General features: G+C 39.9%; 1 protein-coding gene across 1 annotated transcript in view; it reads left to right on the forward strand.

The window, feature by feature from the left end:
- IQUB (IQ motif and ubiquitin domain containing) overlaps positions 1 to 23,417 on the forward strand; it is a 70,183-nt gene that overhangs the window by 16,618 nt on the left and 30,148 nt on the right. The window contains exons 4-7 of the mRNA XM_008159664.3: positions 9,233 to 9,391; positions 9,479 to 9,651; positions 9,862 to 10,017; positions 18,749 to 18,959. Of these exons, the coding sequence (XP_008157886.2) occupies positions 9,233 to 9,391; positions 9,479 to 9,651; positions 9,862 to 10,017; positions 18,749 to 18,959 (699 nt within the window). The remainder of the gene's footprint in view (positions 1 to 9,232; positions 9,392 to 9,478; positions 9,652 to 9,861; positions 10,018 to 18,748; positions 18,960 to 23,417) is intronic.

Raw genomic sequence — 23,417 nt, forward strand, 5'->3', positions numbered from 1 at the left:
GACACTAAGCAGGGAATCAATCACAAGGAAAACATTCTTTGTTTCTCTAAAATCACTACTGGAAGGATAAGTTGAAGGACAGGTCTCTTGTTACAATAAATCTTACTAGTTGGATACATATTTCTTGGTAAGCCATGAAAGTAGCTCTTATCCTACTGACAGCAGTCATATAAACAAACCCTGGGAAAGCTCTGTAGGCAGGGGCTGCTCTCGTTATACTGATTAGTTGCCATCCAAACAGGCCTGGGAAATCTGTGCGGGTAGGTGCCAGCCTTGCTAGCCCCTACAGGTGCAAGGACCGTGTCAGCTTACATCCCGTTCCCCACAATATATGTCTCCCTTTTCCTCCATTGACCCCCCACTTCAGCCTACCCGCACTCCCTGCCCCAGGCCTTCACCACCCTATTGTCTGTGTCCATGGGTTATGCATATATGCATATAATTTATTTGGTTGATCTTTTCCCACTTACCCACCCACCCTCCCCTGCATTTCCTCCAAGATTCTGCACTCTGTTGTTCCATGCTTCCATGTCTCTGGATCCACTACGTTCATCAGTTTATTTTGTTAATTAGATTCCACATATGACTGACTGAAATCATGTAATACTTGTCTTTCTCTGACTGACTTATTTCACTTAGCATGATACTCTCCAGGTCCCCCATGCTGTCTCAAAGGGTAAGAGATTCTCCTTTTTTATTGCTGCATAGTATTCCATGGTATAAATGTACCACAGCTTTTTTACCCATTGTCTGCTGATGGGCTGTTTCCAGATCTTAGCAATTATAAACTGTGCTGCTATGAACATAGGGATGCATACATTCTTTCTGATTGGTGTTCAGAGTTTCTTAGGATACAGTCCTAGAAGTGGGAACACTGGGTCAAATGGCAATTCCATATTACATTTTTTGAGGAAAATCCATACTGTTTTCTGTAATGGCTGCACCAGTCTGCATTTCCACCAGCAGTCCACATCCTTACCAGAACTTGTCATGCATTTGTTGATGGTAGCCATTCTGACAAGTGTGAAGTGATACCTCATTGTCATTTTTAAAAAAAGATATTTTCATTGATTTTAGAGAGGAAGGGAGAGGGAGAGAAAGATAGAAACATCAATGATGAGAGAGAATCATTGATTGGCTGCCTCCCGCATGCCCTCTACTGGGGATCGAGCCACAGTGCCTTGACCAGAATGGAACCAGGGACCCTTCAGTGTGTAGGCCAACACTCTATTCACTGAGTAAATCAGCTAGGGCCTCATTGTCATTTTAATTTGCACCTCTGATTATCAGTGACTTTGAGCATCCTATCTAATAAAAGAGTAATATGCAAATTGACCATACCTCCACTACAATCATAAGCCATGCCCACCATCCAGTCATGAGCGAGTATGCAAATTAAACCAACCAAGATGGCTGCAGCCATAGAGAGAGAAGGAGGCTTGGGTTTCCCCGGCAATGGAGGAAGCCAAGCTTTCCTCCTGCTCTGGCCTGCCTTGGCCTCCACTTAAGGCTACAAAGTTTCAATTATAGAAGATAAATAAATTGCAACAAAAATGGCTGCAGCCACAGAGTAAGCAGGAGGCTTGGCTCTGCTCCAGGCTACAAAGTTTAAATGATAGATGTTAAATAAATCCCAGATACCAGGGCCTCTGCTTGGGTCGCCGGGGGGTGTGGCAGCCTGTAAATCACCACAGGCCCCTCGCCCAGGCCGCCCCATGCCCCAAGGGAACCCCCATCCTGATCCGGGACACCCTTCAGGGCAAACCAGCCGACCCCCACCCGTGCACCAGGCCTCTATCCTATCTAATCCTATCTAATAAAATAATAATATGCAAATTTACCATCACTCCAACACACAAGATGGCTGCCCCCATGTGGTCAAAGATGACTGCCCTCATGTGGACACAAGATGGCCACCACAAGATGGCCAGCAGGGGAGGGCAGTTGGGAGGGACCAGGTCTGCAAGGGAGGGCAATTGTGGGCGATCAGGCCAGCAGGGGAGGGCAGTTGGGAGGGACCAGGCCTGCAAGGGAGGGCAGTTGGGGGCGATCAAACCTGTAGAGGAGGGCAGTTAGGGGTGACCAAGCCGGCAGAGGAGGAAAGTTGGGGGCAACCGGGCCTGCAGGGAAGGATAGTTGGGGGGGGGGGGAGGGGGACCCAGGCCTGCAGGGGAGGGCAGTTAGGGGAGACCAGGCCTGCAGGGGAGGGCAATTAGGGGTGCCCAGGCCAGCAGGGGAGGGCAGTTAGGGGCAATCAGGATGGCAGGGGAGCAGTTAGGCATCAATCGGGCTGTCAGGGGAGTAGTTAGGGGGTGATCCTACGTGGATCGGGCCTAAACGGGTAGTTGGACATCCCTCGAGGAGTCCCAGATTGGAGAGGGTGCAGGCTGGGCTGAGGGACACACCACCCGTGTACGAATTTTGTGCATTGGGCCTCTAGTTTTTTTATATGTCTCTTGGCCATATGTATGTCCACTTTGGAGAAGTGTCTATTTAGGTCCTTTGCCCATTTTTTAATTGGCTTGTTTGTCTTCCTTTTGTTAGTTGTATGAGTTCCTTATGTATTAACCCTTTATCAGATGTATCATTGCCAATTATGTTCTCCCATACAGTGGGCTCCCTTTGCATTTTGCTAATGGTTTCTTTTGCTCTGCAGAAGCTTTTTATTTGATGTAGTCCCATTTGTTTATTTTCTCCTTAGTTTCTTTGCCCTAGAAGATGATTTTGTGAATATATTGGTATGAGAAATGTCTGAGATTTTGCTGCCTCTGGTTTCTTCTAGGATTTTTATGGTTTACAGACTTACATTTAAGTCTTTTATTCATTTTGAGTTTATTTGTGTGTACGGTGTAAGATAGTGGTTTAGTTTCATTTTTTTGCATGTATCTGTCCAATTTTCCCAACACCATTTATTGAAGAGATTCTCTTACCTCCATTGTATGCTCTTGCTTTCTTTGTCAAACATTAATTGAGTATAATTGCCAGAAGCTAATTCCAGCAGGTCATAAATGCAAGAAGTTCATCAAAAGGTTGGTAGACCTTGAGCCTTCAGCAAGGGCTGGAAAATCATGTTATTGCCTGTTGGAAATGGCTGAGGGCATTTCCCCAAACCTGAAAAGGATGCATAAATGATTGCTTGCTGCCAGACAGCTGAGGGCATTTCAATCTATATGTTATTGCCTCCTGCTGGCCAAACACCTGAACAGCCTTAGGCAGTTCCTCCAATCTGATAATGGATTCTGTATACTAAACCTTGCCTTTGATATGTATATCTACCTTGCTTTAGGACAATTTGTGTTAATAAAAAGTGCTGGGTCCAGAGATTCAGGAGAACTTGGTTCCTACAGTCAAGCTCCCCTGGCTCCCCAAAATGCCTTCCAAAATTATGTTTCATCTCTAGACTCTTTAATAATTAACTCGCAGCCCTTCTCCAGATTCTTGAACCCCTTTTAAATGCTGGGCAATACCCCTGGCACAAAATGACTTGGATCGATTTCTTGGGTCTCTATTCTGTTCTATTGATCCATATGTCGGTTCTTGTGCCAGTACCCAGCTGTTTTGATTGCAATGGCTTTGTAGTATAACTTGATATTGTGATTACTTCAACTTTTTTCTTCTTTCTCAAGATTGCTGCAGCTATTCAGGATCTTTTTTTGTTCCATGCACATTTTTGGAGTATTTGTTCTAGATCTGTGAAATATACAATTGGTATTTTAATAGGGAATGCATTGAACCTGTAGATTGCCTTGGGTAATATGGACATTTTAATTATGTTAATTCTACCAATCCATAAACATGGTGTATTTTTCCACTTGTTTATATCTTACTTAATACCAGTGGTTCTCAACCTTTCTAATGCCGCGACCCTTTAATACAGTTCCTCATGTTGTGGTGACCCCCAACCATAAAATTATTTTCATTGCTACTTCATAACTGTAATTTTGCTACTGTTGGGCCCCCGATGGTCTTCGGCTCTACAGCAGCGGTTCTCAACCTGTGGGTCACCCACAGGTTGAGAACCGCTAGCTGGGTCACCTAAGACCATCAGAAAACACAGATATTTACACTACGATTCATAACAGTAGCAAAATTACAGTTATGAAGTAGCAACGAAAATAATTTTATGGTTGGGGGTCACCACAACATGAGGAACTGTATTAAAGGGTCGTGGCATTAGAAAGATTGAGAACCACTGCTCTATACCTTTTTTTTCCAACATCCTGTAGTTTTCCAGTACCAGTCTTTTACCTCCTTGGTTAAGTTTATTCCTAAGTATTTTAATGTTTTTTGTTGCAATGGTAAATGGGATTGTTGGTTTAGTTTCTCTTACTGAGAATTCATTATTGTACATAAAAAAACACACATTAGTTTTGGGGTGTTGATTTTGTATCCTGCTACATTGCCAAATTCATTTATTAAATCTACTGATTTTTTGGTGAAGTCTTTAGGGTTTTCTATGTACAATATCATGTCATCTATGAGTAATGAGAGTTTTACTTCCTTCTTTCTAATTTGGATGCCTTTTAATTTCTTCTTCTTGTCTGATCTCTATGGCTAGGACTTCCAGTACTATGTTGAATAAGAGTGGTAAAATCAGACATCCCTGTCTTGTTCCTGTTCTTAGAGGAAATGGTTTTGTTTTTTGCCCATTGAGTATGATGTTGGCTGTAGGTTTGTCATTAATGGCCTTTATCCCTCTACTAGAGGCCCAGTGCATGAGATTCGTGCACTGGGTGGGGTGGGGTGGGGGGGTGGTCCCTCAGCCCAGCCTGCGCCCTCTTGCAGTCCAGGAGCCTTTGAGGGATATCCACTTGACAGCGGGAGAGGCTTCTGCCACTGCCCCTGTGCTCGCCAGCCATGAGCATGGCTTCTGGCTGAGTGGTGCTCCCCCTGTGGGAGTGCACTGACCACCCGGGGGCAGCTCTTGCCTTGAGGTCTGCCCCCTGGTGGTCAGTGTGCATCATAGCAACCGGTTGTTCCACCGTTCAGTTGATTTCCATATTAGCCTTTTATTATATAGGATTTCAACTTTTCTGAGAGTTTTTTTTTTTCCATCAAAAATGGGTGTTGGATTTTATCTGATGCTTTTTCTGCATCTATTGATATGATCATGTGATTTTTGTCTTTCAATTTGTTTATGTCATTTGTCACATTTATTGATATGTGAATATTGTATCAGCCTTGCATCCCTGGAATAAATCACACTTGGTCATGTTGTATGATCTTTTTAATACATTGCTGGATACAATTTTGTTGAGGGTTTTAGTATCTCTGTTCATCAGGGATATTGGACTGTAATTCTCTTTCTTTGTCATGTCTTTATCTGGTTTTGGAATTAGGATAATGCTGGCCTCATAAAAAAGAGTTTGGAAATGTTCCTTCCTCTTGGATTTTTTGGAATAGTTTGAGGAGGGTAGGTGTTACTTCTTTGAATGTTTGGTAAAACTCCCCTGTAAAGCCATCTGGATCCGGGCTTTTGTTTGCTGGGAGTTATTTGATTACTGCTTCTATTTAATCAGTTGTTATTGGCCTATTCAAGTTTTCTAATTCTTCCTGATTCAGTTTTGGGAGATTGTAGTTTTCTAGAAATTTGTCCATTTCATCCACATTGTTCAGCTTGTTGTCATATAGTTGTTCATGATATTTTCTTACAATCCTTTGTGGTGTCAGTGGTTACTTCTCTGCTTTCATTTCTGATTTAATTTATTTGGGTCCTCTCTCTTTGTTTCTTCATGAGTCTGGCTAAAGGTTCATCAATCTTGTTTATTCTCTTAAAGAACCAGCTCTTGGTTTCATTATTTTTTTTGTATTTTTATATTTTTTAAATCTTTATGTCATTTATTTTTGCTCCAATCTTTATTATTTCCTTCCTTCTACTTATTCTGGGATTTTCTTGTTGTTCTCTTTATAATTCTTTAAGTTTTAGGGTTAAATAGTTTATTTTATTTTTTTTCTTATTTTTTGAGTTAGGCCTATAGTGCTATGAACTTCCCTCTCAAGACTGCTTTTGCTGTGTCCCATAGCAAATCTTAATATTTTAGCTTAAAAACTGGTCTTTACTTACAAAGGTGCCACAATAACTTTTTATGTGTGGAAAATCCTAAGCACTATAAAGTAGTAAGCTACACATATCAAGTTTCTCCTTGCCAAATCAGAGAAAAAGAGTCAGTTCAATTTCAAAATTGTTTTCCAAAACTATTATAATCAATATACTTGAATAGTGTAATGCTTGTGTTCTCAAACAACTGATTATTAAAGCTTGGTTGGGGAAACAAAGGTAAAATTTATATAGTAATAATAATAATAGCGATGACAATCATGATCATGTTGATGATGATGGTTAATTTGTTGAGCATTTACTATGTGATAGCCCTACAAAATATGTTGCCTACATTATCACAGTATCATTCCATCCACACAACAATCCTTTATTATGATTTTTTTCTTTAAAAGAATAAAACTAAAGCTCTGGTTTCTCTTCAGATCATATAAATTCACATAGCTAATAAGTGGCAGAGTCTGAACTTAAATATAGGTATAACTCCAAAAAGGGAACTTGAAACTGTGTGGCATTAATTATAAGGTGAAATTTAAAACTGGAGGAGAGCACTGGAGAAGTTGGCACTGGTACCTAAGAATCTCTTTCTTTGCACTTCATGGCCTTTTTCTTTATGTGTAAGTACTCTGCATCGCCACGGGGCTTATGTCGGTAGCAATAATAATGAAAAAGCTGGATTCTGTGTCAACTAACCACCTTCTAAGATAGGTGCTTTTTTCTGGTACTAGAACTGGAATTCAAGTTTGGTATGGGGCTAAGCCTACTACAGAAACAAGGAGAGGAATGAAGAGGCTCTTGGAATCTGTATTAGGTTCCCATGTCTGTTATAACAACCCCTGATTTAGTAGCTTAAAGCAACACATTATTTCTCTTGAAATCCTAACTCACTTTCACTCAGACAAAGTCAAAGTCTCAGCACGGCTCTTCTCCTAAATGTTCTAGAAAGAATCTGCTTCCTTGCCTTTTCCAACTTCTAGAGTTGCATTCCTTGCATTCATTGGCTCATGGCCCATTCCTCCATCATCAAAGCCAGCAGCATAGCCTCCTCAAATCTTTCTGCTCTGTCATGTCATCTTCACCCCTATAATCAAATCTCCCTCTTGCTTTCTCTTATAAGAGCACTTGTGGTTATATTTAGGGCCTACCTGGATAATCCAGGATAATCTCTGCGTCTCAAAAACCTTAACAGTCACTTTTTCCATATATGGTAGCAGTCATAGGTTCTGGGGATTAGGACCATTATCTCAACCTATCACAAAATCTGTAACATTCATGTTAATTTTTTGCTGATACCCATAATCAAATTCAATACCCCCAGGAAGCTTATGGGCAAATTAATGGAGCTGGGATCAGAGCCTGGAAAAAGCTACCCACCTCTGGTCAGAAAACAGAGGAGCTCTCAAAGATTATTCAAGGGCCAGATGAAAAGTATCAGGATTTTGTCTCTCGGCTATTACAGGCTGTTGGCCGAGTAGTGGTGGATGGAGAAGCTGGCATGTTAATAGTTAAACAGCTGGCATATGAAAATGCCAACACTGCCTGTCAAGCTGCATTGCGGCCCTATCAAAGAAAGGGGACTCTCTCAGATTATATCCGCATTTGTGCAGATATTGGTCCCTATATGTAAGGAGTCGCTATTGCGGCCGCATTAAAGGGAACCACCATAGAAGGAATTCTTCAGCAACAGTTCAGCACAGGGAAAAGTCAAACACACAAGTGTTTCACTTGTGGAGGAACAGGACACATGGCAAAGCAGTGTCCCTCCAATGAAGGGATTAATAAAGGAAATAGCAGAGGTTTTAAACAACCTGGACTGTGCCCTAAATGTAAAAGAGGAAAACACTGGGCAAATGAGTGTAGATCTAAGGCAGATATCCAGGGAAATCCCTTGCCTCAGCAGCAGTCGGGAAACTCCCAAAAGGGGCCAGCCCAGCCCTGGCAAATAATAGGGGCATTGTCTGTTTACCCTCCTGTCCCTGTTCGGGTGCCAATTGCCAGGTCCAGCCTGGCGGGTTGAACCGGGCTGAGGTAGGGAGGTGGGAATTGAGAAAAGAAAGAAAGACATGAACGCAGGAATCGGGAGGACTGCAGATATTTTTAAATTATGAATTGAGGGTGAAATATAGAAACTCAGTGATTTTTGTGCTTTCTTGAACTATGTATGGTGCCAGGGAGGTACTAAAAAAATCAGGGGGAACACTTTGTAAAGTATATAGTTATCTAACCACTATTCTGTACACATGCAACTAATATACAATAATATTGAATGTAAACTGTAATTGAAAAAAATTTAAAAATTTAAAAATATTGATAATTATCAAACAGTTTTAAAAGGCTAGTGGTGATATGTGATATATTTCTAAGAATGAGTATATCAAAACATTTGCTATGCTTAATTTATTAATTGTAATTAGGAAGATCATATGTTGGAAAATTGGCATGGGTATTATCAATAAAGTTCCCATGATACAAAACTGCAGCCAGTAACATTATACATATTTTTGTATGCCTTAAAATAGAAAAATAAAATTAGAATCAATTTATAGAATAAACCATTGGGGAGAAGGAAGAGGTTGTAGCAATACTACATAAAAATAAAGTGCTCTATACTTTTCCAAGCACAAAACTGAGACTTAGCTCCACCTTGGCATTAATTAATTTGTATGAGTTTCTGATTATAGAAACAGGGACAGGAAGGGATTCTTTAGAATTCTGATTGTATGCTTTTCTGCTGGAGAGAGAGGTGAGTATTAAAATAATCAGGTTTCCCCGGATATGCTAGGTCCTGTGCTTACATATAATACACTGTCATTTTTTACAGAATTATTATTTAGAGTATGATTTTGCTCACTTATAGAATAGGTTTTTAAAATTTTCAAATGTTTACAGAGTTGCATGGTTATTATATATTTGCATTTCAGATGAGTTAAGACTTGTAGCTTTACTTAGAATGCTGAATTCTTGTTCGAGATACCACCTTGACTTTTCCCGCTGCAGAGTGTTCTGTATTCACTTTATAGCAAGAGACGGACACCATTAATATTTGGCACTTGATACCATCAGTATTTTGGTAATTAAACAATATGTGTTTATAGATATTTTATAGCCCCTTCAAATGAGTATATATTTCATTTCTTTGTCATAACACTTCTTATAATTTTATCTCATTTTTAGGAAATATTCTTAAAAATTATGAGACTCTACTACAATATGGAGTTAAGCCGCAGGATATTGTACAAGTGGATATCTATTCCATACTTCCAGATCTATATCCAATCAAAAGAATAAAAAGATTACTTGCCCCTCAAATCATAATTGTCAAAGTACAAACTGGTTAGTTATTTTATATCTTTTAGATAAAAGTATTTTAGAGTCATTTTGTAGTTGAACTTCCATTCAGTCTTGGTTTTATCTCCTCAGGCATTGATCAGTACCAGCATGTAGCTGTTGAGATTATAAAATCTGACTTTCACAAACCATTTCTTGGTGGATTCAGACATAAACTAACGGGAATAGAATATCACAATGCTGGAACACAAACTGTACCTAAAAAGATTCCTGAAAAAGGCAATGTATTTTGTAGGGATACCCAGGTAGTATTTTTATTTTTCCTTATAGGTATTTGAAGCTACAGAATAAACACATGTTATGCTGTATTCCTCTCTAAAATAAAAGTCTTATAAGGAATTATATGGCATTTAAAATAATGAATAAATAACAAATATATAGAAGAATATGCTCTTACTCATTTATATGTGTATAGAGTAGATATTTATTTAAATCTTTTTTTTTTTAAATTTTAGACAGTTTTTCAGAGGAAAAAGCTCCAACAAACTACAAATACAACATCCACACAGATGACTAAAATTGGTGTGTATGTTTCAAATATGACTGATAAACTGTTAACACCAGGAAAATATTTTACAGCAAAAGAATATCATGCTCAAAGATTAAGCGCGGTAAGATAACTTTTATTATGGGTGGATACTAAAAATTTAATATGTGAGTCAATTGTTCTGTGTATATCTATGTCTTTGCCTAAGCCACACTAGCTTGCATGGGAAGAACCCATGTGAATGTTGTTAAAGACTAAATTACAATATTTGTTAAAGATGGTAGGGCAGACTTGATTCAAAAGGGGCTACTACAATGGAGGGAAGAGATTAGGCTTAATTTTGAATACAGCAGGAAAAGTGGAACCTTATAGCCAAGGAACGAGGTAGGGGTCGTTGGATGGAAAATTACTATGAGAAAACATCAAGGGTAAAGGGGATTCTGGCCAAACCAAACTAACAGGATTTTTGCCAAAGGCAGGCCAGAGTGAGTAGGCATCATCTGGGGCCGGTGGAAGATGAGGAACCGGATCAAATATGGAGAGTGATCAGATATTGAGGGTGGGGATTCTGGTTAAACTGAGTTAGCAGGATTCTTTTTTTTTCTTTTTTAAATCAGGATTTTTAATAAAATTGAAAAAATGCAAAGCTGAACACAGAAGCCCAAATGTCAAGGCATAGTTGAAAAAGAGCTTAGAGGAGCCTGATTATAATTTGGTCAAAGAGAGAGTCTTTGTCAGTATGAGCCATGTTTTGTTGGTAGTAAAAGCAGTCCTTGGCATTAATCTGCCCCCAGTATAAGGAACCAGAATCCTAAATACTCCTAATCCTTCTCTTTCCTTGAGAGAATTCCCAGGACTTTGTGAGTTGCCTTTGGCCATTTATGAGCTCTGTCCCCTCTATCCCTTGGCCTTAATCCCTGTGACAGTAGGATCACCTAGGAAGGGTTCCAGACTAATTGAAAACAAAAAGGATATTAAAATCTGTTTTCTCTGATATTAATATAGCCACTCCAACTCTTTTTTTAAAAAAATATATATTTTATTGATTTTTCAGAGAGGAAGGGAGAGGGATAGAGAGCTAGAAACATCGATGAGAGAGAGACATCGACGAGCTGCCTCCTGCACACCCCCCACTGGGGGATGTGCCCGAAAACCAATGTACATGCCCTTGATCGGAATCGAACCTGGGACCTTCCAGTCCGCAGACCGATGCTCCATCCACTGAGTCAAACCGGCCTCAGCCACTCCAACTCTTTTATGTTATGTTTGCATACTCTATCTTTCTTCATCCTTTTACTTCTAACCTAATTGAGACTTTGTATCTGGAGTATATATCTTGTAAACAGCATATAATTGGATCTTATCTTTTTATCCAATCTAGTAATCTCTGCATTTTGACTAGAGTGTTTAGTACATATATACTTAATATAATTATTGATAAGGTTGAATTATATCATGATTTTGCTATTGTTGTCTATAGTCCTGTATCTCTCTGGTGCATCTGTTCCTCCTTTACCACTTTCTTTTATGTTAAATATTTTTCTAGTGTGCCATTTTTACTATTTTCTAGTTTTTATATACATAATTAATATCTATATATATAAAAGCCTAAGTGACTGGTACAACTGAATAACCAGAATGATTGGAACAACTAGTCGACCAGTCGCTATGACATGCAATGACCACCAGGGGGTAGATGCTCAACACAGTAGCTGTCCCCTAATGGTCAGTGTGCTCCCATAGCCAACCTCCCATGGCCAGCCAACCTCCCCCAGTCCCTCTCCCCATCCTGCAGGCCCCGTCCTGCAGGCCCTGTCCGGCAGCCGGCAGTCTCTGTCTAGTGGCCGGAAGGCCCCCAGGCACTGTCTGGCAGCTGGCAGGCCCCGGCCAGCCTAGCCCTGATTGGGACTGGAAGAGATGGCCCACAGAGGCCCTGATCATGGCCAGGACTAGGGACTCCACCGTGCACAATTTTTTTGCACTGGGCCTCTAGTCTTTAAATATAAAATTTTCAGTATCTCTTTTCAAAAAAGTATACAGTTAAAAGATTTTTCTATATAAAGAGAGTTATTCAACCATTAATCACAATCAATTTTAGAACATTCCCATCATCTCAGAAAGAAATTCTCCACCCAATAGCCATCCTATTTCCCTCCAATCCTTTCTGCCTCAGGCAGTCAATAATCTACTTTCTGTCTCTATTGATTTGCCTATTCTGAATATTTCATATACATGCAATCATACAGTATGTAGTCTTTGTGACTGACAATTTTAACTTAGAATAATGTTTTTAAGGCCCATTCATATTGTAACATGCATTAATCCTTCATTTCTTTATATTGCAAAATAATATTATATTATATATGCCCAAATGTATATATCTATTACATATATGCAAATGTACATACCATGTTTCATTTGTCCACTTATCAGTTGATAGACATTAGGGCTGTTTCTACTTATTGGCTATTGGAAATAAAACTGATATAAAAATCATGTACAATTTTTTTTATGTGGACATAACTTTTTATTTCTCTTGTGTATATGTCCAGGAGTGTAATTGCTTGATCATATGGTAAGTCTACTTATAAAATTTTTAAAATATATTTTTATAGATTTCAGAGAGGAAGGGAGAGGGAGAGAGAAATAGAAACATCAATGATGAGAGAATCATTGATTGGGTGCCTCTTGCACGCCCCCTACTGGGGATCGAGCCCACAAGCTGCGCATGTGCCCTTGACCGGAATTGAACCCAGGACCCTTCAGTCTGCAGACCTATGCTCTGTCCACCGAGCCAAACCAGCTTAGGACTACTTATAAACTTTTTGAGGAACTGCCAAATTGTTTTCCAAAGCACTGTACCATTATGTCCCCCCAGCAGTATATGAGGATTCCAATTTCTCCACATTCTTATCAACATTTGTTATTGTTTTTTATTATAGCTATCCTAATGAGTGTGAAGTATTATCTTATTGAGCTTTTGATTTGTGTGCCCTGATGGCTAATTATATTGAATATATTTTCTTTAAAAAATATATTTATTGTTATCAGAGAGGAAGGGAGAGAGAAAGAGAGATAGAAACAATGATGAGAATCATTGGCTGCCTCCTGCATGCCCCTACTGGGAATTGAGCTTGCAACCCAGGCATGTGCCCTGATGGGAATCAAGCTGGCAACCTCTGGGTTCCTGGGTCGACACTCAACTGCTGAGCTACATCCATTTATTTATTTATTTATTTAAATAAAATAATTTATTATTATTTATTAATAATAAATAATTGTTTATTAATAAAATAATAACTATTTTATTTATTTTATTATAAATAAAATAAAATATGTATTTTAACTGCCCCGAATAAATTGTTATTTGCTTATTAACAACTTGCATATAGTCTTAAGAGAAATGTATACACAGATCCTTTACCCATTTTTAAATTTTTAAAATTATTGTTTTACTATGTTTTGAATTATTTTTTAGTTATTTTCTAAATGGTTGCTCTGAGTGTAATCTAGGAATTACAACATGCATCTATATTTATAATACTATACTTCACATTAATACTAACTGAAAACCAACAAAATAGTGAAATATTGCACCAATAGAACTCCAGTTTAGTCCTTTCTTTTTTTGTGTGTGCTATCATTATCATACAAATTTGTGTATTCATTTTATGTTCTAAGTCTTATACTTTTTTATGATTGTTATTTTATGCAGTTATATTTTAAATAAGTATTTCTATTTTATTATTCACTAGAGGCCCGGTGCATGAAATTCATGCACGGGGATGTGTGTTTCCCTCAGCCCAGCCTGCACCCTCTCCAATCTGGGACATCCCTCTCACAATCCAAGACTGCTGGCTTCCAATGGCTCGCCTGCCTGCCTGACTGCCTGATTGCCCCTACCCGCTTCTGCCTGCCAGCCTGATCACCCCTAACCACTCCCCTGTCAGCCTGATCGACACCTAACTGCTCCACTGCTGGCCGGATTGCCCCTAACTGCCCTTCCCTGCCAGCCTGGTCACCCCTAACTGCCCTGCCCTGCCAGCCTGATTTCCCCTAACTGCCCTCCCCTGCCAGCCTGGTCACCCCAACTGCCCTGCCCTGCAGGCCTGATTGCCCCTAACTGTCCTCCCCTGCCAGCCTGGTCACCCCTAACTTCCTTCCCTTGCCAGCCTGGTCACCCCCAAGTGCCCTCTCCTGCTGGCCTGGTCAACCCTAACTGCCCTCCCTTGCGAGCCTGATCGCCCCCAACTGCCCTCCTCTGCAGGCCTGGTCCCCCCAACTTCCCTCCCCTGCAGGCCTGGTCCCTCCAACTGCCCTCCCCTGCAGGCCTGGTCACCCCTAAATGCCCTTCCCTACTGGCCTTGTCACCCCCAACTGCCCTCCCTTGCAGGCCTGGTCACCCCCAACTGCCTTTCTCTGGCAGCTTGGTCATCCCTAACTGCCCTCCCTTGTAGGCTTGATTGCCCCCAATTGCCCTCCCTTGCAGGACTGGTCCCTCCCAATTGCCCTCCCCTGCTGGCCTGATCACCCACAACTGCCCTCCCTTGCTGGCCATCTTGTGGTGGCCATCTTGTGTCCACATGGGGGCAGCCATCTTTGACCACATGGGGGCGGCCATCTTGTGTGTTGGAGTGATGGTCAGTTTGCATATTACCTCTTTATTATATAGGATGCCTATTTTTTCCCATCTCTTTAAAATGTCCCTTTAACATTTCTTATAAAACTGCTTGCTGGTGCTGAACTCCTTTAGCTTTTTCTTATCTGGGAAGCTCTTTATTGATCCTTCAATTTTAACTAGTAGCCTTGTTGGGTAGAGCAATCTTGGTTGTAGGTCCTTGCTTTTCATCATGTTGAATATTTTGTGTCATTTCCTCTGGCCTGAAAAGTTTCTGTTGAGAAATGAGCTAACAGTCTATGGAAGCTTCCCTTGTAGGTAACTGACTGCCTTTCTCTTGCTGCTTTTAAGGTTCTTTCTTTGTTTTTCATCTTTGCCATTTTAATTATGATGTGTCTTGGTGTGAGCTTCTTTTGACTTCATCTTGTTTGGGACTCTATGTGCTTCATGGACTTGTCTGTCTATTTTATTTTCCAGGTTAGGAAAATTTTTGTCATTATTATTTCAATAGGTTTTCTATTCCTTACTGACTCTCTTCTTCTGTGCCCCTATGAAGTGAATGTTGTTATACTTGATGTTATACCAGAGGTTTCTTGAACTATTCTATTTTTTTTTTTCTTTTTCATTTTGCTGTTTTGATTGGGTGTTTTCTGCTATCTTATCTTTCAAATCACTGACTTGATCCTGTGCTTCATCTAATCTACTGTTAGGGTATATTGTATTCATTTCTGACTGGTTCATTTTTATGGTTTCCTGTGTTCCTTTTTATGCTTACTATTTCTTTGTTGAAGTTTTCACAAAGTTCTTTGATCATGCTCTTTGATCAGTATTTTAAACTTTATATCTAATACATTGCTTGCCTCCATTTCATTTAGTTCTTTTCCTGGGGATTTCTCTTGTTCTCTCATTTTGGACATGATTCTTTGTGTCCTCATTTTGATTTCCTCTGTGTTTGTTTCGAGGTATTCGTTAGATCTGCAAGTTGGCAGGATGGCCTTATGTCGTACATGTCCTGAGAGCCCAGTGGCTCTTCTCCCCGGCCACTTGAGCTGAGTGCTCCAGAGTGTCCTTTGTGTGGGTTGTGTGTGCCCTCCTGTTGTAGTTGTACCTTCATTGTTGTTGGCACATTGGTAGTTGGGGTGACCCTCAGGCTGATTGGCTGTGAGTATTGGTCATGACCAAAGTGTTCAAGCTACTGTGTGGGGGCTGAATCCATAGTGTGGGATGCACCCCAATGGGCTCTCTTGCCTGCCAAGACCACTTTTTGGTTGTGTTGTTTGTTGAGCTAATTGGGTGGTGCTCTGTTGTAGTTTGAAGCCAGCCACTGAATTTGTTGGTTCTGGGGCCTCTTGGGAGGGGCTTCAGTATAGGCCAAGGTCAAGCATTGCCTGAGACCAAGTCAGCATTAGCTGGTAGGTGCTACAAAGTGACCCATGGTTGGTAGCTGCCTGTGCTGGGCCTGGAGGTGCATGGGAGAGGCCACACTGTGAACTGAGACTTACTGGTTTTTGGTCAAATGTCCTAAAAATATCAATTATGTTTTTCTAATCTAATGTGTCAGTTTAGGCCCCTGTTTCCTTATTGATTTTCTGCCTGGATTACCTATCCAGTGATGTTGATGTGGAGAGTGTGAAAGCATGCTAATGGATTGTTAAAGCCACCTACCGTGACTATATTATTGTTGATCTCTCCATTTTTGTTTGTCAGTATTTGCTTTTTATAAATAGGTGCTCCTACATTGGTTGTGTAGATATTTACAAGAGTTCTGTCCTTTTGTGGGGTTGATCCCTTCATCATTATGAAATGTCCTTTTTTATCTCTTGTTACAGTCTTTATTTTAAAGTCTGTTTTGCCTGATATAAGTATTCCCCACACTTTTTAGCTGCATGATATGTCATTTTTCATTCCTTTACTTTCAGTTTGTGTCTCCTTCTATTTGAAGTGGGTCTCTTGTAGGCAGCATATATATGGGTCTTGATTTTTTTGTCCATTCAGCCATCCTTTGTCTTTTGCAGTTGATTGCTGCCTTTGGTGGGTTTAGAAGGTGCCTGGAAGAGGCGAGGCTGCAAACTGAGTCTGGCTGCCGTTAGACCAGGGCGTGGGGTGCTTTGCAAGAGGCACAGGGTGTGCCAGTGCCAGCTGCTGCTGGTTTGGGGATTGAGGACCTCTGAGAGATTGTAGGAGAGTGAGCAGCACCATCTGGGGGAGACTGCTGTATGAAGATCTGCTGGGAGAAGTTGGTGGGTTGTGTGAGTGTGGTGGGTTCTCAGGCAATCACCAGGGTGGTGGACAGTGTTAGCCAACTTCATGGAGATCTCTAATTTGGCAGCTGCACCAGCTGGCTGGATAGGGAAAAGTTAAACAAAGGAATAAGGGAGTCTGCCAGCACTTTCCTGCCTTAGCCCCTGCTCCTCTAGCCCTTGTACTGAAGCTTGTGAATTTAGTTCCAGATGCTGCTGTTGCTATGGGTCTAGCCTACAGGCTTTGAGACCCGCTGGTCTAGTAATTGTTTCATACAAATGTAAATTATTCTTTGTTGAACGAGGCACTTTTTATTTTGTTGGCTTTTCTTAAATGTTTTGTTTTTCTTGGGTGTGTCCTCAGAATATTTGAGATTTCTGATGTCCACTGGGTTACAACATATTTGTTTACTACAGCCTTACCCAGTGGCTTTAGGGGATGGGCAAGGCTTGATTCTGGGAGAGAGCTAGTTTTTTGAGGGGGGGCTTCTATTCATCCTGGTGCCATGAGCCTTCTGGGACACTAACTCCTCTTGCCCAGAGGCAAATACCTCTGTTGCTTTTTAAAAATATATTTTTATTGATTTCATAGAGGAAGGGAGAGGGAGAGAGAGATAGAAACATCAATGATGAGAGAGAACCATCCACAGGCTGCCTCCTGCAGGCCCCCTACTGGGGTCGAGCCTGCAACCAGGGCACGTTCCCTGGACTGGAATTGAAACTGGGACCCTTCAATTAGCAGGCCGACTCTCTATCTACTGAGCCAGACGGACTCTTTAACTAATTGTCTTAGAGGATCCTGTCTCTCTTACATTTTTCAAGAAGTCACCTAGTTAGTTTCCCTGGGATTCTTCTGCTCACATGATCCACCAGTTTGGGGCTTGAAGCAGTCTTAGAATCATTTCTGTGTTTTGTGACTTGCCTGTCCAGTGTATGATTAGACTCCTTCTTCAGCGATTCCACCCATTTCCTTTCTTGAGGGGATTCTTTAAAGTTTCTCTTCCTTTGGAGGACTCCTTCAACATGACCCAGTGTCTTTTCTTATTTCTGCTTATATAATTATCTCTAATTATCTGGGACTAGAAGGAGGGAAGGAATGTATCAACATATTTGTCTTCAATCTTGATCCAGTCTCTCCACATTTTATTTTTATTTATGAGTCTAGTAAATAAAAATGGAAACTCTCTCAACTATATTGCAAGTATTTTGCGGATCCAGTACTATAGTGGACCCACAGACATATTTATATTTCTCACAATTTAATAAATACCTGCTTGCTTAAATCTCCCTTTTATCTAACCTGCCTTTGGTGATTTCCACTACGTAACCTACCTGCCATATGTTTAGGAAATACAAGTTTTCTTCCTAATGGGAATTCTTGTGAATAAAATTTCCGGATTTTATCTTTTTTTTTTTTAATGAGATTTAAAGGCCTTATCTTAGAGTAATATACTTCATGAGAAAGAGTTACGGTCTTCAATTTTGTTTTAAATATGAGCTAATGCTAAGGACAAAATGATAAACTAGAGATAATTGCTATTCAATAATAATAGAAATAACTAAAATATGACAATAATAGTATTTATTGACAACATGAGATATACCAGGTGTAAGGTAATTAAGCACTTTAGATGCATACTGTTATTATCACTGTTTTATAAATAAGGGTGCCAAAGCACAGAGATGGCAAGTAGCTTACCCAAAACCAAACAGCTAGTGAGCAGCAGAAGGAAGATTTAAACTGAGTTTTTCTGTAGAGCCTGTGTTCTTAAGTATTATACTATCTGCCTCCCATGAAGATGTATTTGCTAGATTTCAAAGTCAAATAGCTGATGTGCATTATCCGTGTTATAACATATGTGAGAATACCTGTCACATAACTAAAACTAGACTCAAGAGTGTTTTAGTATTTATTGAATTGGAATAAAAATAATCATTGTTATTGACTCATAAAGTTGATGGTAGATACTTTTTATTTCCTTTTAACTTAACTACAGGTAATAGTGTTACAGACTTACTATAGAAAATGGCATGCTAAAGTCTTTGTAGATAATTTAAGAAGACAAAAAATGTTAAAGTTGAAGTGGCTAGAAGAGGAAGAACTAAGAAAGATAAGAGAAAAAGAAGAATGGATGAAAATGGACTATCAGCGGAGGCATAATCCTAAAACAAAAGAAGATTTTGAACTTCTTTATAATGCACTAGAACGTAAGTTTAAAATAGGCTTTGCATAAAATACTAATTTTTCATTAGTAAGAAAAACAGGTCTACTAAAGACAAAAGGAAGACTTTATTATCTTAGAAAAAATATCTTGGGTATCTAGACTAGACAATAAAAATGATGAATAGTGTTTTACATTTGGTACAGGAATTAAGGGGGAAATGAAATTGGAAATGCTTTGGGTAAATTGTGCAGTTTTAGTATATTATCTCATTTGATCCTCAACCCTGTGTTATAAAGAAATTATTGTCCAGTATGGTTCTTTGACGAACTTGGGAATCTTTGAACTTCTCCAATTTTTTTAAATACATATTTGTATTGATTCCAGAGTAGAAGGGGGGGGGGAGGGGCGTGGGAGAGGAGAGAGAGTTAGAAGCATCAGTGATGAGAGAGAATCATCGATTGGCTGCCTCCTGCACAGCCCCTACTGGGGATTGAGCCTGCAAGTCAGGCATGTGCCCTTGTCTGGAACCCTTCAGTCCGCAGGCTGACGCTCTATCCACTGAGCCAAACCAACTAGGGTCTTCTCAAATTTCTTAGTCCAGCATCCTGTCTCTGATTCTGCCCTTTAGACAAGGGGCATGGCAATATATTTTAATTCCCTCCCATCAATGATAATATATAAGTATGTGTTGTCTACACACTTGACTTCTTTGCTTCGTTTCTTTCATTCAATGTATGCTAGTCACTGGCACAATTAGAAGCTTCGGTTACTCGAATAAGCGGTAGATGCACTGTTGTTCTTGAAGCCTGTCTCATCTCTCAGCTTAAGTGTCATCTACTCGAAGCCTTTTGTGACTGAGATCCTATAGTATCTCATGGTCTCATTGCACTCCAAACTTTTCACTCTCATCATCATAATTTGTAGTCATACATCTTTTATTTAACATTAATTTTCACCACTGAGTTATAAACTTCAGGAGAGAATAACTGATTTTTAAAAAAATCATCTCTGTTTTTCTGTGTTTAGCTCATATCCCAACAAATACTGGTAGAATGAATGCATACATGAATGAAGGGGAAACAGGCGTGCAGTAATGCCGCTCTTTCCAGCTTCTGCTTTCCTGGGAATACCTGCTGAAGTGGAAGTAACTGGAACAGAAGAGTTTTTATTGCCTTAGATGCCAGAAAGTGGGGAAGTTGGGCGCTGTGATAACAGAAGAATTTTAGAAATTAAAAATGGCTTCAATTATTATTTTTTTGGTTGAACAGTTTTTTTTTAAATCCAAAGAAATAAAAGTATGATTTCTATGATGATTCATAACATTAACTTTTAGCAAGTGTTTTTTACTATAACCTTATTTATATGCTGTTTGTGGATATATTTATGTGTTCTATTACTCAAGTCACTGTTTCTGCTCTAATTGAATATAATTTTAGGTGTCTACTTACATAGCTGTGTGATAAGACACTACTTACTCAAGACGATATAATTCAACACTAGGTCCAACCAGCAATATTAATAAATGTGCCTCACTGAGCGGCTTTAGGGGTGTGGCCGAGTGGAACATAAAGCTTGCTCCCTAAATTCCTACATCTGCGTCCCCTGTCTCCTCAGCGTTGATCTGTGCAAATACGTTCTTTTTTACTTTAAATTTTGCATCTACTTCCATTTGCTCTGTCAGATGAAAACAAAGGTTATTTCTAAGTGTTTGTAGTTAAACAGAGCACTGTTAACAAGCTGTCTGTGAAAGCTCTTACTGATAATTGTAAAACTAAAGTTCTGTTAGAGCAGAACTATTTAAATATCATGCCAAATTCATATGTGAATATGCCAAATAATACCATTGTTATTTTGTTTGGTTAACAGGTAACTGTGCAAAATAATAGGAAATATGCTAAATGAGGTTCTACCTTTTCTACTTACTAGTGGAATTAACTTACACAAGTTACTTACTTTTCCTAAGCCTCAGCTTCTTCATTGATAAAATAACAATGATTTCTGACTCATCTACTTCACTTTATAAAGTAGAAAATATAAAATATTATATTTATAGAACTACTTTTAAAAAGTACAAAGACCTATCCATGTCTAAGTTACTGTTATATGGTAAATAATTTTATACAGATTTTCCATATTAGAGTAGAACAAATATATTTTATGTTTACACGTGTTTTATATGGAAGCAAATGAAATTTGCATGAAAGAGACATTCCTCAGTTTTCTTTATAGCCCTAAAATTCTAAATTTAAGCTCTCAGAATAATAATTTTAAAGTCTTTTTTGTTGAAGTTAAAATTCTGGTTCACAAGCTGAATGATTTACACCGCTCTACTACTTAATAATATAGTTTTCAATCCATAGTCTTAACTCCTGTACATATTTGGAACTGCTGCCCTCTTGTGGCTCATAGTAGCAATAACATAGTTTGAATTAGAATGCTTAATACAAAGTTTTAACTTTTCCTCCGGATAATCTGTCCCTCAGTAATAAAAGTGAACACTTACTCTTTATTTATTTAATTTTCCATAGATCTCAAATGTTACTCTTACCTCAGACTCAGCATAGGGGTCAGCATCTTTAGAAACCTCTCCCGACAGCAGGGATAGAGCTCACAGCCTCTTTTCCTGCCCGTTATTCTCTGTGCACACCACTCTCTTTCTACTGTTCACCATTGTACCTATGGCATCTGTATGTCTAGTAAATACGTATTGAATTGAGTCTTCTAACCCTTTGCTTTGTTTTGTCTTCTGTTAGCTGAGTCTTTTGACTCTAATTATTACCTCTTGGTCAAGGTACCTTGATTCCTGGCTTTTGGAGACTCCGCGGGCCCAGTCCCTTTACATATCTGGCCCTGGGCTTTCAGTCTGAATCTTTCTGGATTCTGGCCATTCAAGCTTCCAGTCTGTGATGGGGAATTTTATTTATTTACTTATTGATTGATTGATTGATTGATTGATTTTGTGATGAGAATTTTAAAAGAAGATGCACATTAGTTGCCAGTGGTGGAAAAAGATTGTATGTTCTATAATTTTTTTTATTTGAAAATTGCAATTTAGATCTCAGAAAGTTTAGAATGTATGTGGACTTTAGGTACTAGTCCTATACTTTCATTTTATAGTTGAACTTCAGATTCTGGAAATTAGGTCATCTGTCAAAGAAGATAAGTTAAGGAGGTAAATGCATTCTTTCAAATGAACCAACTTCTTTAATATCATTTTCTTTAAAAATATTGAGGGTTATTGATATTTGTTATGGGCTGAATTGTGTTCCCCTAAAATTCATATGTTGAATTCCTAATCCCCAGTATCTGAGAATGTGACTGTATTTAGAGAAAGGCCCTTTAAAGGAGTAATTAAGAAGGAGTGAGACCGAAACTGGTTTGGCTCAGTGGATAGAGCATCAGCCTGCAAACTGAAGGGTCCCGGGTTCGATTCTGGTCAAGGGCACATCCATTGGTTGCGGGCACATTCCCAGTGGGAGGTGTGCAGGAAGCAGCTGATCGATGTTTCTCTCTCATCTATGTTTCTAGCTCTCTATCCCTCTCCCTTCCTCTCTGTAAAAAAATCAATAAAATATATTTAAAAAAAGAAAAGAAAAGAAGAAGTGAGGTCCTATGAATGGGATGTAAGGCAATATGACCGGTGCTCTTATAAGAAGAAGAGATTAGGAGACAGGCACAGAGAGAAGATCATATAAAGACACAAGAGGAAGATGGCCTTCTACAAGCCTAGGAGAGAGACTCTCATAGTAAACTAGCCCTGCTACCACCTTGCTCTTGAACTTCTAGCCTCAAAACTGAGAGGAAATTAATTTCTGTTGTTTAAGTCACCCATTCTGTGGTACTTTGTTATGACTGCCCAAGCAAACTAATATATTATTCCATTCTTTAAATCATCCCTAGGGAACATATATGTTACTTGTGGCCCAGTGTACGAAATTCGTGCAGTGGGGGGGACAGTGTTCCTCAGCCCAGCCTGCACCTTCTCCAATCTGGGACCCCTCGAAGGATGTCCTACTGCTGGTTTACAGGGATCGGGCCTAAACCGGCAGTCAGACATTTCTCTCACAATCCAGGACTGCTGGCTCCAGCCGCTCACCTGCTTGCCTGCCTGCCTGCCTGATTGCCCCTAATCACTCTGCCTGCCAGCCTGCTCACCCCCAACTGCCCCCACTGCTGATCTGCTTGCCCCCACTGCCCCGCATGCCAGCCTGCTCACCCCAACTGCCCCCCTGTTGGCCTGCTCACCCCAACTGTCCCCCCCTGTTGGTCTGCTTACCCCCAATGGCCCCTGCCGTCCCATCCTGGCCTGATCACCACTATCCCCAGCTACCCAAGGTCCCAGCCCCTCCTTTTTTTCTTTTTTCAAGTGCCTCCTTGAGTGGAGGCCAGGGCTGGCTGGAAGCAAGTATCTAGGATTTATTTCTCTTCTATAATTGAAACTTTGTAGTCTTGAGCAGAGGCCAGGGCCAGCCAGGGCAGGAGGGAAGCTTGGCTTCCTCCA

The sequence above is a fragment of the Eptesicus fuscus genome, chromosome 14 (assembly GCF_027574615.1).
Source record: "Eptesicus fuscus isolate TK198812 chromosome 14, DD_ASM_mEF_20220401, whole genome shotgun sequence".
In the NCBI taxonomy this organism is placed as follows: Eukaryota; Metazoa; Chordata; class Mammalia; order Chiroptera; family Vespertilionidae; genus Eptesicus; species Eptesicus fuscus.